Below are 16,772 nucleotides of genomic sequence, written 5' to 3' on the forward strand. Positions count from 1 at the left end.
CATGAGTTGTTTGTAAATTAATACAGCTGGTCAAATGTTCATCTTATCCCAATAGTTATAATATCTTTCACCTTAGTTTCCAAAAGAATTTACTAACTTTGGCACATATGTGCTTGACATCATAATTAGAATTTTGTTTTTTTAGATTCAAACATCTAAACATTATAAATTTTTTTAAACAATTTTTTTTATGCTCAGAATTTGAATTTTACATTTTAAAAACCAGAATTATGTTAAATATATATAAAAACATATAAAAGTACGATATGTCATATTATAAATTCAATTCATTTTTTGATATAATATGTACGCTATAATAAATTATATAAAGAAAATTGTATTAGATGACAAAAAAATTTAAGAAAAAACAACTCATAACACCTATTTTTTTCATATTACAAATTTGACAAATATGATGATAATCCGACGGTAATTTGCTTTTAAATTTGCTATTTTTGCAAATTTAAAAATGCAAGTAACACGAACTCTATTATTATAACTTTTTACTATTTTTGCAAACATCCCATTATATAATATATAATACAAAATGACAACCTTATTAAATTTTAAGTTAAATTACAAAATTGTGTTTCTATGGTTATGAAAGAAAAGAATTTAGTCTGTGTATAGTTTATATAACAAGAATTTAGTCTTTTTGGTTTGATAAATCATAAAAAATAGTTTTATTTGTTGGGATTATTTATGAATATTCTTAAATCATAAAATCTATATACGAAGTTTTATCAAACTATAAGCTAAGCTCTAACTTTTTCTAAACACTAAAGACTAAAATTATAAAATAATCAATTTTATAAACATAAAATTATATTCATAAATAAGCTAATAATAGTTTATTTCAACTAAAGGTTAGTGAACAATTTATAAATATATAATTAAAAACACTTCAACGTTTTCTAAAAAAAACTAAAATTCAAAATTTGAATTTCTACTGAACACATCTAAAATTATATATAAAATACGACTCTGTTTTTAATTTGTTTTTATTTAATCTCTTGTTTTCAATTTTTATTTTTTAGATTTCCTACTAAATAGGTCCTATGTTTCCACCATCCTATTTGGTCATGAGTTATTGAAACTACTAGAGTCATTCTCACAAATATATATAGTTAAAATATTATTTTAATACCTATATTATAAACTTATAGTTGCACTCTATTGCACGGTAAGACAAGTTGCGTCTACAAATATAACCATTATATTCTCATTTCAATTATGAGTTATTTGTAATTATAACTAAGTGAAAAGTTTCTCATATCCCTATAATTGCTCTATCTTCTTAAGTATCATTGACTTTCTAGTGAACAATTTGCTTATAGTCCAGATATGAATCATCCTTCAAGTCATTAAAAGGTCCGTGTCTATTGTTCAAGTCTCAAAATCAACATTTAAGGCAACTATTCATATACTTTCCCAATATTGAAAGAAGAGACATATCAAAGATTTCAATTACATTTATCAAATATAGTTCATTAGTCATTGGTTTTATGTTGCATATCATTCACATATTCACAAGCCTCCTACTTGGACTATACCCTTTTGGATTAGAATCGAGGTTCAACACTATGACCTTTGTGGAATCTGTTTTCCATTTAGATACATGCCCAAATCAAACCATGACAAGGCATCTAAATATACGACCAAGGATAGCTCGCACATGACCAATGAATCATGCGGCTAAAACTAGATCATGCATATTTAGTATCCGCCACGATAGCATCCTCCATCTGATTCGGCCATGGTAAAATACTAAATACACGACCTGAGATAGCTCACACATAATTTATATCCACAAGGAAACGCGTGACCAAATGGAGCTCATGCATACTTAGCACATACCACAGTAACAATCTCTATCCAATCCAACCATGATAGCATACTAAATACACGACCCGAAAGTGTTCATTAGATGAGCACTAGTATTTAAGGGCTAGATGTAATCCAAGGGTAATATGGTAATTTTGACCCAACTAATGTTACGAACACCCATGAATAACTAACTTACTGTTATTGCTCTATATTTGTGGACATAGAAATATATCTACGGTGAGAAGAGTTCAGCTGTGAGTCATTGGTGGTGTGTACACACAATTAACGAATATTGATTAATGTGGTTAATGAGTTTACCAATTAATCTCATATCGTTGTAGCTTCTAATCTGTAGGTCCATTAAGTCTCATTTCTAGCTCGTAAATGGTAATACGATTTATTTATATTTGTTGTAATTTGAAATGTTCAAATTTATTTTGGAAATTAGTATAATTTATAGTGATACATTATAATATAAAGTTTATATTTTAATAAAATTTTATTACATAAATTTAATTTTGGATATAATTCAAAATTAATTTATGAGAGATAAAATATTTGAATGAGTTCAAATATTAATTTAATGTAAATTGGATTCATATTAAAATTATTGGTTACGAGAGAAATTTATATTTGAATATGATTCAAATTTAATTTAAGTTAAATATAAGATATTTAATTTAGCTATTAATTAATTGAAAAATTAATTAATAGTTTAGTTTTATTTTATTTAATTAAATTAATCTAAAACTTTATTTCAGGAGTGATGCACTAAAACTTTTGTCTTTTTTCTAATATTCTTGCCAACTAAATTTGTTGGCTAGTGCATCAGCTCACCTAGCTTGTTATGACCATTGTCGCATTGGCGGAACACTTCTCCTCGCGCGTAACGTTCTATCACCATGCTCTACTTTTTGTCTAAAATTTTGCGATAAGACATGTAAAACACAATAAAATAAGGATGAAGTTCTTTTGTGTTATGCGATACATAAGTTAATCAATTTTTTTTTTTACTTTTTCCCATATTTTCTTTTGTTCTTATCCGATACGGTTTCATTAGTTCACATAAAAGGCCATAATAACTTGTATTTCTACAAATTATCAATTTTATTTTTACAATAGTCTCCGATGTGGGTTCTTGTAAAAATCAATGTTTGTGAATGATTAAATGATTCTTATATTTAAATACTAGTTACGAATATTCTTCAGTGAGTGGTACAATGTTTTATAAGTATTGTTTGTAAGTGATAAATTTGATTTATAAATGTTTTCTATGTTTGAATATGAGTATTCTTTTGTAAGTAATCCTTTTACTGGACAAATGTTATGAATGACAATTTCGTTTTTCAACGTGATTTATAAACATTTATATATTCACGATCTTCATTTTGAAAAGGATTGTTTTATCAACATGATGATGTAAGTATTCTTCATAACTCTATGATTATGTTTATGAAATATTTTGTATATTGTGATATTATGTGTTAAGAGTAAGCTATGAGCTAATACTCGAGTGTTGTTAATTGTGTGGTTTATGTGTTGTGGTGTCGTTGATCTATCGCAAGACATTGGTGAGGATCCTAGGTAACTGGCTTGATGTTGGTTGAGTGCAAATCTTAGATCTAGGCGAGAGGAGAATCCCAGGTCGAGGCAAGTTGTGATGTGTTCTTGATGGTGGACGGTGGAAGTCTCAGGTAACTCGTGCGATATTGGTTGAGTGTGAATCCCAGGTCTTTGCAAGATGAGAACCCCAAGTCTAAGCAAGATTGTGATGAGACGTTGGTGGAGTGTGACTCGCATGTCTAAGAATGGTTGAAGGTGACGGGATGCTGGTAGAAATCTCAGGTAACTCGCGTGATGCTGGTGAGCGCGAATCCTAGGTCTAGGCAAGGGGAGAATTCCAGTTCTCATAGTTGAGCTTGTTACAAAATAATCTCAGTGTATGGCATAGTAGCATTCGTTGTGGTTTGATATGATGTGTGTTTGTGTGATGCATTTGACCTTATTATTTGTGATTCTATGTGTTTTCCCAAAAAAAAATCTCAAAACCATTACTCACTAAGTTTATTTGACTTATGTTTTAAGTTTTTTCCTCCCCAGGTTGTCAGTCGTTGAGGTCATGCGAAGGCTAGTTCTGAGACATTGTAGCTTAGTTAAGAAGGGGAGGCAGAGTTACTCTACAGTCTTACATGACGTGCTAGCCATGACATCTCATCATGCGTTTAAGGAGTTGGTTAGTAAGAATGCTGCTCCTTATCACTCAAAACTCAGTTCAACAGTAAGGCAAGAGCAAAAGAGTCAAAGAATTGAGGCAAGGAAAGGAAGCTCTCAATATTATCTTATAAATTGAGGTTGTTGGGCGAACAAGGTAAAGAAGAGAATGATGACTTCACATCTCTAAGTACCCCGATCAAAGAAGCAATTGAAGCGACAAAGAAAGGAAAGGAAGATTTTGGAGAATTTCCTTGATATGCATTGAAGATGACAAAAAGGAAAAGGACGAGATCAGAGTCTTATACACCTTGGCGCGAAAAACAACACCTTGGTGTGAAGAAGAAGGATATGAGAAGATCATACTTGGTTTTATTTTATGAAAAGCAAAGTTGTAATTTGTATCTTGTTTGAATTCTGTAAGCGTTAAGAATAAGGAGAAGAAGTTAAGTTATTCCGCAGTGCTATTGTATTTTTCTTGAGTTGTTTTCCATTGCAAAAGTGGTGAAGGTCTCTAAGGCTCAATGAAAGAACTTTGCAAAGAGACAAGGAAAAGAGTTGTTTCCCTTATTAGGCATTTGACATGTCATCTCGCGAGAGCTATGTGTTTAATGTTTAGGCGGCACACACTCCATTTGGTCACGTGGTGTGACATTTTGGACGAGGCGTGACAATACGAACAAGGCGTAATGTAGATTCAATTATAGGCTAAAGAGAATGTTTTATATGATTTATGTCAATTGAGAATACTTTTTATTGTGATTTGCTATACAAGTTTAAGAACCATGTTCGTTCATGATCAAGTGTGCATTTAGAATTTAGAAATTTATGTTATCACAAAAATGTTATGTGAATTCAAGTTGGAATCCACCTATATTTAGAATCATTTAGAATACAGAATTTATGCATATTTCTGTTAGTTATGATTTATTTAGACTTTAGAATCTGCTGTGCATAGAATCACCACAAAATATACATTTATGCATATTTAAAATCACACAAATTTAGAATCACAAGCATCATAATACCTATCTTTCTTGAATTTAGCAATTAGCATCACAAAGAAAAGAAAAAAAGGAAGGAAGAAGTAAGAAAATAAAACCGTCCCAACCCCATTGGGTTGGGTCGAGCTCTCTGTTAGTAAAATAAACTGTACATTTCAAGTCGGGGAGGTTTTAAAGAAAAACCAACCCAACCCAACCCAATTGCACCCTACTTAATTAATTCCACTAGTTTGTAATTTACTCTCGAAACAAATCCAAATTAACTTTCTATGTTCTTTTTGCAAGAGTTTCAAAGAATGTACCTTATAACGTCATATCGTGTGGGAATTAAATAAATTCTCTAAAAACATATGGGCTGTATATATATATGTCTTAACTTTTCCTAACCATCTTTGAGTGGGGAAATATCTTCTAGCGACTGTTGGGGTTATCTGAGATCAAATTTTATGTTAAATTGGGAGCTAGAAAATGCTGTTATCAACATATGGTCAATCTAGAATATTTAAAAAATGCGAGATGGTTTAATAAAGATCATTCAAATTTTGCATGTATCGAAATCTCAAGCAACTGTGTACGTAATTTTGATACTTATAATAATCTTACATCTCTTTCTCTGTCCATGCTTTGCAAGCTCTCATTAGTCTCTCCCAAACGTGAACTCCATTGAAAAGTGGATGATGGAAGTTGAATATACTAACGCTTCTTGGTCTGTTGAGGGAGCGACTTGGTGGCTGCACTTTAGAGAACTTTGTGGACTTTGAAAGAATACACTTTCAAATACAATCGAGTTACCGAGTTTAATCCTAATAACATTTAGGCTTGCATCATAAACTTGGAAGGTATCTAGGAGCATTTCTCAAGAAAGGTAAATAGAAGTGTCTCTGCTGTACAATATTCTATTTTCGGTAAACATGTTGTAAACATTACATCAAGAAAGATGTGGCAGAAAAAAAAAACATAAACAAACGCAATTATAGAACTTAAATTTTTGTATCAATTAAATTAGCTAATACAAGAATTAGCCTCCTTACAAGTTTCATCAGTAGGCTTCTTGTCTTCCTTCACAGCGAAGAACACCAGAAACCCCAGCAAAGGATAACTCAGCGATGTGAGTGACCAATTCACAACCAACTGAGACATGAAGGAAACATGGTGTGTGTCAATTTGCCATGCAACTGCAGCTCCTGCACTCTGCACTCCTTTATAAAATCCACTATACCTGTGTTTCGTCTCCCAATCATTATACAAATATAATATAATCTCACTCAAATATTACACATAACATATACATCAATGACCATACCTGCTCAAAGTCTCTGAATCATCTGCCAAGGCTCCAATAACCCAATACACCATACTCTGGAACATGGCATCCAACAGCCCAAAACAGAAGTACAAGAAGAAAGGCCCAACAAAATCTGAACCTGAATCCTTGAAATCCAACTTGTCTAGCACGTTGTGGCGAGAGTATCTAAGCTGGTTAGCCAGGCCACCTGCCCATATTCCAGTACCCAATAGCGCCACCAAACTAATTCCAAACAAACCTCTAGTCCTCCTACTCTTAAAACTGAAATCCAATATGTATCCAATTCCAACCGACCCCACCATCTGTGCTCCCCAGTAGAAAACATTGTTGAACCCTCTTGTCCTCAAATTAAACAACACCCCATTCACATTATTGAATTGGTAGGTATAGAAAAAGTTGCTAGACCAAGCAGCAGGAACAATCAACAACATCTTCCAATTAAGGAACAATTTGAGAATCTCTACAAACTCAACTGATACGCTAGAGTACGTGATATTGGTGCATCGTGAACCATCATCACGAACCACACGACTGGGGGGCAAAATGGCAAGAGAGATGAGAGCCCCAATGGACATGAAGCACATGAATCCAATGTAGGTTCCATCGTTGACGGAAGAAGCAGTGGTGCGATGGTAGTTTAGTATAAAGGGAATAAGACCACCAACAACACCACCCATGTTGAAAATACTCCAAAAGATGGAAATGTAAGTGCCCTTTCGATCAGGGGGGGGATAGGAAGTCATGATGGCGCCTTCACCAGCCCATAGGAAGCCAGCACCCACACCAAGAATTGCTCCTGCAATGATAGCGAAGGTTTGGTCCTTGAAGTGATTGTAATAGAGGAAGGAGCCAGCGTAGAGAACGTAAGTGATGCAGCCGGCGAAGAGGGTGAGACGAGGGCCAAGGATGTTGTATACGCCGCCGCCGATGATGCCGAATATTGCAAAAGTGGTGTAGAGGGCGGTGGAAGCGTTATCAGCAACTGCTGTATTCATTTGGCCTCCACCTCCCATACCACTAAGGGCATTGAACATACCAGGGCAGCAAAAGCAAACCAGTCCAATTAAGAAAACCTGAACCAGGGGAGAGTTAAATCTGAATTGGGATTTTGATGAAACCCGAGGAGCGGAGGACTCTTCATCTCCTTGGAAACCCATCACCACCAATGGATCAAAGAAAGATCGACAAAGTTTGGGTGTGAACCTGTATTGAATTGCGACGATGGATTTGTTGAAAAAAATCCCTGATTTTGAGCCAACTCTCCTCTGTTTGTTATTCAGTTAGATTTGAAGCTCATTGGATTCAGTTCTCACGAGCCGAGATGAGGTTGGTTTATCAATATATATTAAAGATTACACCATCGTTAGTCGAAGACCATAACAAGAATCTTGCGTTCCTGGCTTGCTCTGATTTAGATACTACTTTTACGCCCAGCAATCATTGCCTAAACAATGTTTTGCCCATGTGATCAGACCTTCAAAGTTTGAAAATAAATGTTAGAAAAGTCGAATTAAATAACTTTCCAACAAACTCAAAAACTTATTTTTTCCACCAAATATATATTTCTCCAATATATTATATATTTAAATATAATTTTGTAGATATTCATGACCTACTATAACTTATCAATCTTCCTATAAGTTTTGCTAGCTCTAACTTTAAAAAAAAAAAAAAAAAGTTCAAGTAATTTAAATTAACATTCATGTAAATTATAGTTTTTTAGAATAAAAAACTCCTAACAAATAATGATGATATATCATGAAACCACCTCTAAGTTAAAAAAAAAAAAAAAAAAAAATTACTATTATATTTTTTTACAAATTTAGATATACAATAAAGAGACTGTAAAAGTATTTTAAATTTATACTCTACCTTTCAAAACGTTAGACATATTTTCACATTAATATAAAAAAAAAATTAACACCCAGGCTTAGTTAGATAGAAAATGGTAATATAGCAAAGGGCAATGGTCACAAAAGTAAAAATAAAAACAAAAATCCTAAAAAAAGGTATTTGATAATTATTTTTGTGGGTGGAGAGATAAAGATCACATAAGATGGGTACAAGGTTGTACCCATGCTTTTCTCTATAGCAAAAGAGAAGTTCTGGTGAAGTATTTTGGAACTCCAACTAATGAAAAACCAAATCAGTTATGAAATTTGCAGTTATCTTTTATACAATAAAATTTCATAAAAATCTCTAGTTCTCCTAATTCACTGTTCTTTTTCTTTTAATATCGACAAACAACTTGCAAACCAACGATATATTCTCAAAGAAAAGATCTAGAAAGATGTGAGTATCTTTTTTGAGCACAGGACCTTTGAAAAAGCAATAACGTACGATGAGGTTGAATGAATAAATCATTTTTCAAATGTAACGAAAGGCTTTAGAAAAGAGTAAGAACCTGTGTCAAATATACATATTTATATATATTGGCCTTTTACTTTATCAATCTAAAATTTTGCTATATTTTATTTTTATCAAATTTGTCTATCTTTTACTCTTTACCTATTTTTAAAGCACTACAAAACAAATTTCAAGGCCGATCATTTCCATGTTTTGTCTTGCTATAAAAAGGGAAGATTGGTAGTAGAAACTTGAAATGGTCATCACCATTGCATAGAACCACAAACTTAAACAGCGTAAGCATGATTAACGTTGCGTTTAATTTTCCAGCAATCTATCTAAAATAACATATCCTTAAACCTAGATCAAACAAGAAATTGAAGAAAAACTAATTAAACATATGTGAAGATGAATTGAAGCCCATAAACCTCGATTCAGAATTCGAAAGAGAGAGAGAGAGTAAGGTTACAGCCCATAGATTTGAATCGATCGAAAATGAGAAATGGCCTTTGAATCGCAAGGTTTGTGATCCAAAAATCAGTAAATAAAAAATTGGAAGGAAAAGTAAGAACAGAAAAATGCGTACCGTGGTGATAGTGTGTTATTTAGAGTTGGGGAAGAAGAGTTTGAAGCGTGGGTGATGAAGGTAATCACTCAAGGCTTGCTTGCTTGCTGGTGTGATGATTGGAAAAGAACGAAAAGGAAATGGGAAATTCAGTTGAAGAAAGAGAATAGAAAGTAAATGATTTTAAACAAAATAAGGAATCTACTTATAAAGTCTCTTTTCTTTCATTAAACACGTGTCCCATCATCACTTTTCATTTGTTTTTGTTTTTTCTTCAAATGGTTTCATTTCCACCGTGGCCATTGTGATTTTGATTTATGGTAGGGTCAGTGTTGTAATCAATGATCAACAGACCAGACCACACGGTATTATATAATAAACACAATAAAAAATATCATAACGTTTCACTTATGCTTTTATAATATTCATTTCATTTGTAACAATAAAGAAATATCGACAATTTTCACATAATTTTGTGTAATGCAAATATGTGAATTTAAAATTATCATTAAAAAAGAAAAACGAAATATTAATACCTTTTGTGCGAAATGTTGGTGAGAGAGTGGAAGTTTGAATCACGACTTTGTTCATTTTTTTAAAACTTTGGTTAGATAACAAATAAGAGCTAAAAATTAAGTTAGAGTTTTATCTTAGATGATTTTTTTTCTCTTTTTAAAAAATATCTTTCTTTTAGGAAATTATTGAAATTAAGGAAGAAATTTGATATTTGAAAAAGGAAATTATTGATATTTGAGAAATTTGAAGAAAGAAAATTATTGATGTTTGGAATAATAACTATTTTCTGACAATTTATGAAGAAATTTGATATTTGAGGAAAAAAAAAATTATTGATATTTAGAATAAAAATTATTTCATAAAAATAATTGTAGCAAGTGAACTCACAGCCAAAGAGTTGTGCTAGAAGAGCACAACCACTACAGCAGAAGCAGAAATCAGGCAAAATAAAGCTAAATTCGATATATATTGTAATCTAACACTTCATGATTAATATTAAAATACAAAATCTGATAATGTAAGGGGGGCACGTGCCCCCATGACCCCTTAATAGATTCACCCTTGATGATAATAAAGTGTTTTTGCAAAAATAACAAAAAAATTTATGATAATAGGAGTCATGTCATTATGTCAATATATTTTCTAAATTACAAAAGTAGAAAATTTAAAAGTTGATAACCTATTATTATGGTTCGATAGTCCTATGATTACCGTCTGATAATCTGATATCACTAATTTTGTCATATTTACAAAATGTAAAAAATATGTGTCATGTGCTATTTTTTTCTAAATGTTTTTGTGATATAGTTTCCCTTACGATAATCTTGATAGATGGTGTTATGAGTTATAATAGTAGTGTTATGATATGGTTTTGTTTTTTAAATATATAATGTAGATTCAATACACAAATTTCATAAGTTTATTTTATTAAATAATCTTACTTATGGTATTCGCTCAATAAATTTAGCATCCATGTTTTTTTTTCATATTGCACATCGAATTAAAGAAGCTTCCCAAATTAAACGTTCATATCAATAATTTAAGTTGTGATCTTGTGTTTGCACTAATTTGTTTTTTCGTTCATATATATTTGTCATTAGATGCAATATTTTTCTTAAAATCATTTTCTTTAATTTTCTTAATTACGACGTTCATTCCATAAATTTGTTATTAAATCATTATTTTTCACCGTTTTTTTGCCTACACATGTAATGGAAAAAAGTAGGCTTTATAATTAAGTTTGATAGAAATTCTTTGTGCTCAATCCTAGCTTACCTAGGAAACCTCTCGGTTCACTTACATTTGGACAAGCGAGAGAAAAAGTTGTACTCAACGCAGAATTAGAAGAAATATCAATGCATGGTAAGAAAATGTACCTTAAGGAAAAGTTAGCATTTTTTATCATATAACATTGTCCTCTCGTGTTATAAGTCACATAAATAGACCCTTAAATGATAGTTCAACAAAATTATAACTAAGCGGATGAGAGGCGCGAAACCAATTCACGTAGTCAATGTCGAATGCAATATGCAAAGAGAATGTATAAAAATAATTCACAAGTAGTGTTGCCACGAGATCACTCGTACATGTGGGCTCCATTAGACACAAGACATTATTATTACTTTATGGCACCTCCTAAGGGGACATTAAAAGGTCACCTAGCGGAACCAGTAACGAGTCCCTTATTGGGTATATTTTTATATACTCCTAGTAATATTCGTATCTTCTATCTCATTTGCTTGCTAAAAAGTTGAGAGGCAAGGCGTCTTGCTTAAGAAAATCTCGAGATAGAAGTAAGAATCTCAAACCTTGTTTGGCCAAGAGAAAAGCTAGAGAGAAAATCCCAGTGCATTTTAGGGCTATGGGAGACAGAGATCGAAAAACAGAAAAGGCAGAGAGCAAATCTCAATCCATCTCAAGGCTATGATAGCCTGAGATGAAAGACATAAGGTTTTTAGGGATGGATCTCGGGTCATCTCAAAGTCGTATTCAGTTGAGACTGGAAGCAGAAGAAAGAAATTCTACGATTCTCAGGCATGTCCAATCGAGAAAAGTTAAGATCTTGGTTGATCTTGGACCAACCTCAATCGAGATCACTTAAAAAGAAAATGCGTGATAGATCTCCAAAAATTTCTATCACGCGAGGTTAGCATTTTTCGGACGCAAATAGTATTTTAAAGACCACAACCCTCATTTCTCTTATTTCTCACCATCGTAGCTCAAGAGAGAAGAGTGGAGAGAAGTGTGGAGATCGAGAGTTTGGTGTTCTTGGAAGTTTGGAAGCCACGACAACGAGATTTAGGTCAAGCTTGGTTTGAAGTTCTTTGTCAAAAGGGCATATGAAAGGAAGGGTTTTGTCGAGTTTGAGCTGTGAAATAAGAGTTAGAGCTTGAGGTTTAGATTCAAATAAGTTAAAGATTCCTTTTTTTTGTTTAAGAAGATTTAGAGCAACTTTGTAAGTTTTATTTGGTTGTTGAACTAGACTTTAAATTTGATTAGGAGTTCGTTTGAGCTAGGGCAAGCTTGCTAGAAGTGGTTCTAAGTAAGCCAAGGTTATTGAGACTTCAAAAGAGTCCAAGGTGAGTTGAAAAGAATTTCTTTAAGAAGAAAGAAGGAAAATGAAGAAGTGAAAGAGAATCTATCATGGTTAAAACCAAGTTTTTAACTTGAATTTTCTTGTTATTTTCAGGACAGAAGAAATAGGACAAATTTATAGTTCAAGAATCTAGTTAAAAGTTGTTTGTGACTAAAATGAATGTAGAATAAATTCTAAGTTTGATTTGAGAATTTATGTTTTAAAGCATGTTTTGAGTTTAAGCATTTAAATATGCTAGATTTATGAAATTATTTACAAAGCACGAGTTTCAAGTTTAGAAATGTGTTATGAGAAAGCATGATTGAGTTAAAGTTCTAAAACATTCAATTTGAGAAATGTTTCTTAAACATGATATTTATAAGAATGTGTTTGAATGCTATGTTTTCTCTAAATGTTTGAGAAAGTTGATTATTATATTTAAAACAAAGCTAGATTTCAGACTTGCTTAATACAAGAGATTTTCACCAGCATGCTAACTTAAGTAAGTTAAAGTTTTAGTATGAGGTTTCTAAATATGCTTAAGTCTATACCAAGATGTCTTGATCTGATAGCAACCCTACAGGTGGGATTGTACTATGCACAAAGATCATGTGATGAGGGTATCTAGTAGATGCCTAAAGTTTCCATCATATAGACTAGGTAAGAGATGAAGACCTCTATGAACGCCTAGATTTTTTATTTCATGATAGCTATAGCGAGATAGGGTGCTATAGGCGTCTAAAGGTTCGTCTCTCAAGTATTGAATCAAGGGATAAGACTTCCATGCCTAGAGTTTCGTCTCATAGATACGAAGAGGTTAAGGTATAGCAATGAAGAAAGAAAAGAGAAAGTTAAAAGCTAAATTTGAAAAGAAAATTTGCTTTGCTAAGTTTATGTATCCTTTGTTCGAAGTTTTCATTATCATGCTTTGTTTTAAAACTAGTCACTCACAGGGCTTTCTAGCTCATCCTTTCAATGTTTAATTCTCTTACAGGTAGAGATCGTGATTTTGGTGCCTGTTAAAGCATCTGCATACTCTGCTAGAAGTTTAATTATATTTTGTACAATTCATTCCATGCATGCGTGATAAATTGTAATTAAGCTAAGAGAGGAATTAGTTATCGTTATATGTAATAGAATAGTATGATAGTTTGATTTGAGTTTTGTAATAGTGTTGTTTGGTTGGGACTTTGCTCATCAGTTTGTCTATATAAGCCTATTGAGCAGGTTGTCCACTGGTTGGGTAAATCTGAGAATGTTTTGCAAGAATTTAAATTATTATATTCAAGATAGACTATTCTTTCTGCAGTTTATGTATAAGTTTAATTGTTTAAAGATAAATAAAAGTTACATGTTAAGCAGGGTTGACTGACATTATTAGAAGAAGAACGAGGTCGACTTCTCGTCACATCTCGAGCCTAGTGAGGAAATCCTCTGAGATGGGGTGTGACACTCACCCTTTTCTATGTTTAATATTCAGAAAAATGTAAAGGATTTGAAAAGCTTGCAAGCAATAGAAAGAGCTCGTGACATGACATATGGGGACCTATTCTGCTTTTGCCTTTTCTTCATTAGTTTTTCAGTAATTTGATTTTTAGATATTTTATTCAAATTTTTACCTTATGTTTTTATCTTTATTTTCTTTAAAATTGTTAGAACCCGTGGGTCATGTTTTCACACTATTTTTAAATTTTATCAATTTTATATTTTTACCAACATATATTTGATATTATTTTAATAAGAATTTAGTTTTCCTCATTCTAAGAAAGTGTCAAATGTCATTTATCTTTTGGGTTGTTAAAGTTTAAGAAATGAGTTTGAGAAATCCAAAATACTTTGCTAAGTTTATCTATTTCAAATCGTGCATGTTTTGTTTCTAAAAGTTGTAACTCACAGGGCTCTATAGCTCACTCTTTCAAAATGTTTTTTCCTTTTCAGTAGAGATCGTGGTTCCGGTGCTTGACTACATTTCGCCTACTTTGCTAAAAATTTGAACTATTATTTTGTGTATAACTCATTTTCATTCATGTATTTGGTCTCTAATTAAGATAGTGAAGAACTAAGAAAGTTGTGGTCTGTAATAGGCTAGTACATAACCAAGTGAGCTGGAATTGTTTGTAGTAGTTTTGGTGTTGTCGTCTTTTCCAAATTTGACATCTTTATGTCAAACTTGATAAACTAGTTTGTCAATGAGTTGAGACGGATGTTGAATGTCTTAGAATATACTGTGTTTTTATTAATTCCACAAGTTATATGTTTCTGTTTAAAGTTAGTTCAAAGAGCGGGTTAAGCAGGATCAACATGTGTCATTAGAGGAAGATGCATGTCAGCTTCACACTATCGTCTCGAACCTAGTGAGAAGTTGCTTCGGAATGGGGTGTGACATGCTGGTTGCGAGAAGGTTTGTGCTAAGTGGCCCATCGTTGTGCTTAAGGCTTTTGGTACAATTAGAGGTTTGTCTGTCCTTTTGGACTTTTTTGGGTCGAGGGCTTTCCCATGAGTGCAGGTGGAATCTAAGTGTGTGAATCTTATTAATGTCATTAATTGTAAATCTTTGGTATTGACTGATTGAACTTGGAAAGATTGTCGGGGTGGATTATTTTGGTTGGTGCGCTTGCTCGACAAATGAAATCTCCCACCGTTTGGCAGGTGACATGTTGATGGAGGGGGATTTGATGGTTTTTTTATTTTTTCCTTTTTTGTAGCTTTCTCTTCTTCTTCCTTTGAAGAAGTGATTAAGTCCTCTTGTTGTATTTCAAATGTTTTCTCCTCCATTTTTAGGTAGGAGGCATGTGGTTTTGGCTAGTTTCTTGCAAATAAATTGTAGGTTAAAAAAATACCCATCTTTTAACCTTTTAAAAGAAAGAAAAAGACAACTTTTAACCTTCAAGTTTCAACCATCTTTTGATAATATGGGTATAACAATGATCCTTTTTATCATTTTAAATACTCCACAATAAAATAAACTATTTTAGATAATATATTTTGGTTCATAATTTTAAAATGTAAATGAGCATTTTAAAAATGCTTTAGAATATAATGAAAATTTGAAGGTATACGTATTGCAATAATTTTTTAAGTACAATGATTGTATAAAAAAACAAATCCGTGACCTTAAAAGAAAAAAAATATATATATACATTACTGCTAAGTCGAGTTTGGTAGCAATCAAACCTACACAACGATCACTAAGCCATATTATAATGTGATTAAAGAAAAGTTGTGCGATGCAATATAAAAAAGGAGTAACAATATTGAAAGGAATTTGAATGAGTGCCTTGAAGCAAAAATAAACCGGAAGTTTGTCTGAAGAAGCAAGCAAAGAATTGTTTGCCAATAAATAAGTTCAGTCAATTTCAATCTTTCTGTATCGATCTTTCCCATACCCATCCACAATCCCTTTCGTTCCAAAATTCGATCGCACTCGACCGGCCACCCGCAAAATCATGAAGGCAGGGACGAGCAACAATCAGAAAGCCCTAGATTCGAGAGACATGGTCAACAGAGGCGGGGTTGAGCTAATTAGGAATTGCGATCTTCCGCCGCCGCAGAAGGTATTCAAGAGTGGGATGGAGGAAAAAATGGAGCTGTTGAAGGCTCTGAGACTGTCGCAAACGAGGGCAAGAGAGGCGGAGAGGAAGGCGGCAAAATTGATGGAGGAAAGGGATTGTATTAGTAGGGCTTTTGAAGACGAGGCCAGAATGGTGTTCTGTTATCGACAATCCCTCAAATTGCTGGAGCTCAGGGTTTTCAAGTTGCAGAAACAAGAAGAGGAAGAAGAGGAAGAAGAGGAAGAAGAAAGTGATAAGAATGGTGGAAATGGAGGAATGAAATGGGTTTGGGCTTTGGCTATTTGTTTGAGTGTTGTTGGAGTTGGCTTTCTTTTGGGCTATACATGTAATCCTTCATGAACCATACATTATTACCTTTTTACCCCCTACTTCTTTTACCCAATTTTACTCTTTTACTTTCTTAAATAAGAGTATATTAAAAATCGAACCAAAAACTACCACTAACAAAAGTATTAGTAAACTTTTGTGAAAACAGTAAGAATAAAAATATTTTAATACATATTTCATAATAATAAAAAAAAATTAACCTCCCAATGCTTCCACTTGACAACTCAACTTTGTACATACTAACTACATTTTTTTAAGGGTATATACGTCACAAATATGAAAATATTCCAATCACAACTTTCATCCTCATAATAGTAGTAGTAGTGTTTGTTCATGTTTAAGGTATGAATTAAGAGAATTTAAAGGAAAAATAGATCGAAACCATGAAAAGTAAAATTTCCTTCAACTATTTGTAATTGACTTCGTTAAAAGATAGCTTATATTAGAGGTTATATGTTTCAACACAGAGAAAATTAATAAACTCCTAAATTAAATAACATCATATAATGGTTAAACTCTCCTC

At 32.5% G+C, this 16,772-nt stretch overlaps 2 protein-coding genes across 2 annotated transcripts; one reads left to right on the forward strand and one right to left on the reverse strand.

The window, feature by feature from the left end:
• Positions 1-5,861: 5,861 nt before the first annotated feature.
• Positions 5,862-9,429, reverse strand: LOC101205791 (UNC93-like protein 1). Its single transcript, XM_011655058.2, has 3 exons — positions 9,281-9,429; positions 6,346-7,822; positions 5,862-6,261 (listed from the first exon to the last, which is right to left on the reverse strand). The coding sequence occupies exons 2-3, from the start codon at positions 7,503-7,505 to the stop codon at positions 6,045-6,047; spliced, it is 1,377 nt and encodes a 458-aa protein (XP_011653360.1). The 5' UTR covers positions 7,506-7,822; positions 9,281-9,429; the 3' UTR covers positions 5,862-6,044.
• A 6,367-nt stretch (positions 9,430-15,796) lies between these two features.
• LOC105435202 lies at positions 15,797-16,261 on the forward strand. The gene has a single exon (XM_031884121.1). It carries the CDS (start codon positions 15,797-15,799, stop codon positions 16,259-16,261), a length of 465 nt encoding a protein of 154 aa, XP_031739981.1.
• Positions 16,262-16,772: the final 511 nt, after the last annotated feature.

This window comes from Cucumis sativus, chromosome 4 (genome assembly GCF_000004075.3).
Source record: "Cucumis sativus cultivar 9930 chromosome 4, Cucumber_9930_V3, whole genome shotgun sequence".
Taxonomy (NCBI): Eukaryota; Viridiplantae; Streptophyta; class Magnoliopsida; order Cucurbitales; family Cucurbitaceae; genus Cucumis; species Cucumis sativus.

What these genes read in the sequence shown, in the direction of transcription:
- LOC101205791 (XM_011655058.2), bottom strand. Translation starts at nt 7,505, where the DNA reads ATGGGTTTCCAAGGAGATGAAGAGTCCTCCGCTCCTCGGGTTTCATCA. An exon ending in GATTCAGAGACTTTGAGCAG is followed by an intron (nt 6,262 to 6,345) that starts GTATGGTCATTG and finishes GACGAAACACAG; the next exon opens with GTATAGTGGATTTTATAAAG.
- LOC105435202 (XM_031884121.1), top strand. Translation starts at nt 15,797, where the DNA reads ATGAAGGCAGGGACGAGCAACAATCAGAAAGCCCTAGATTCGAGAGAC.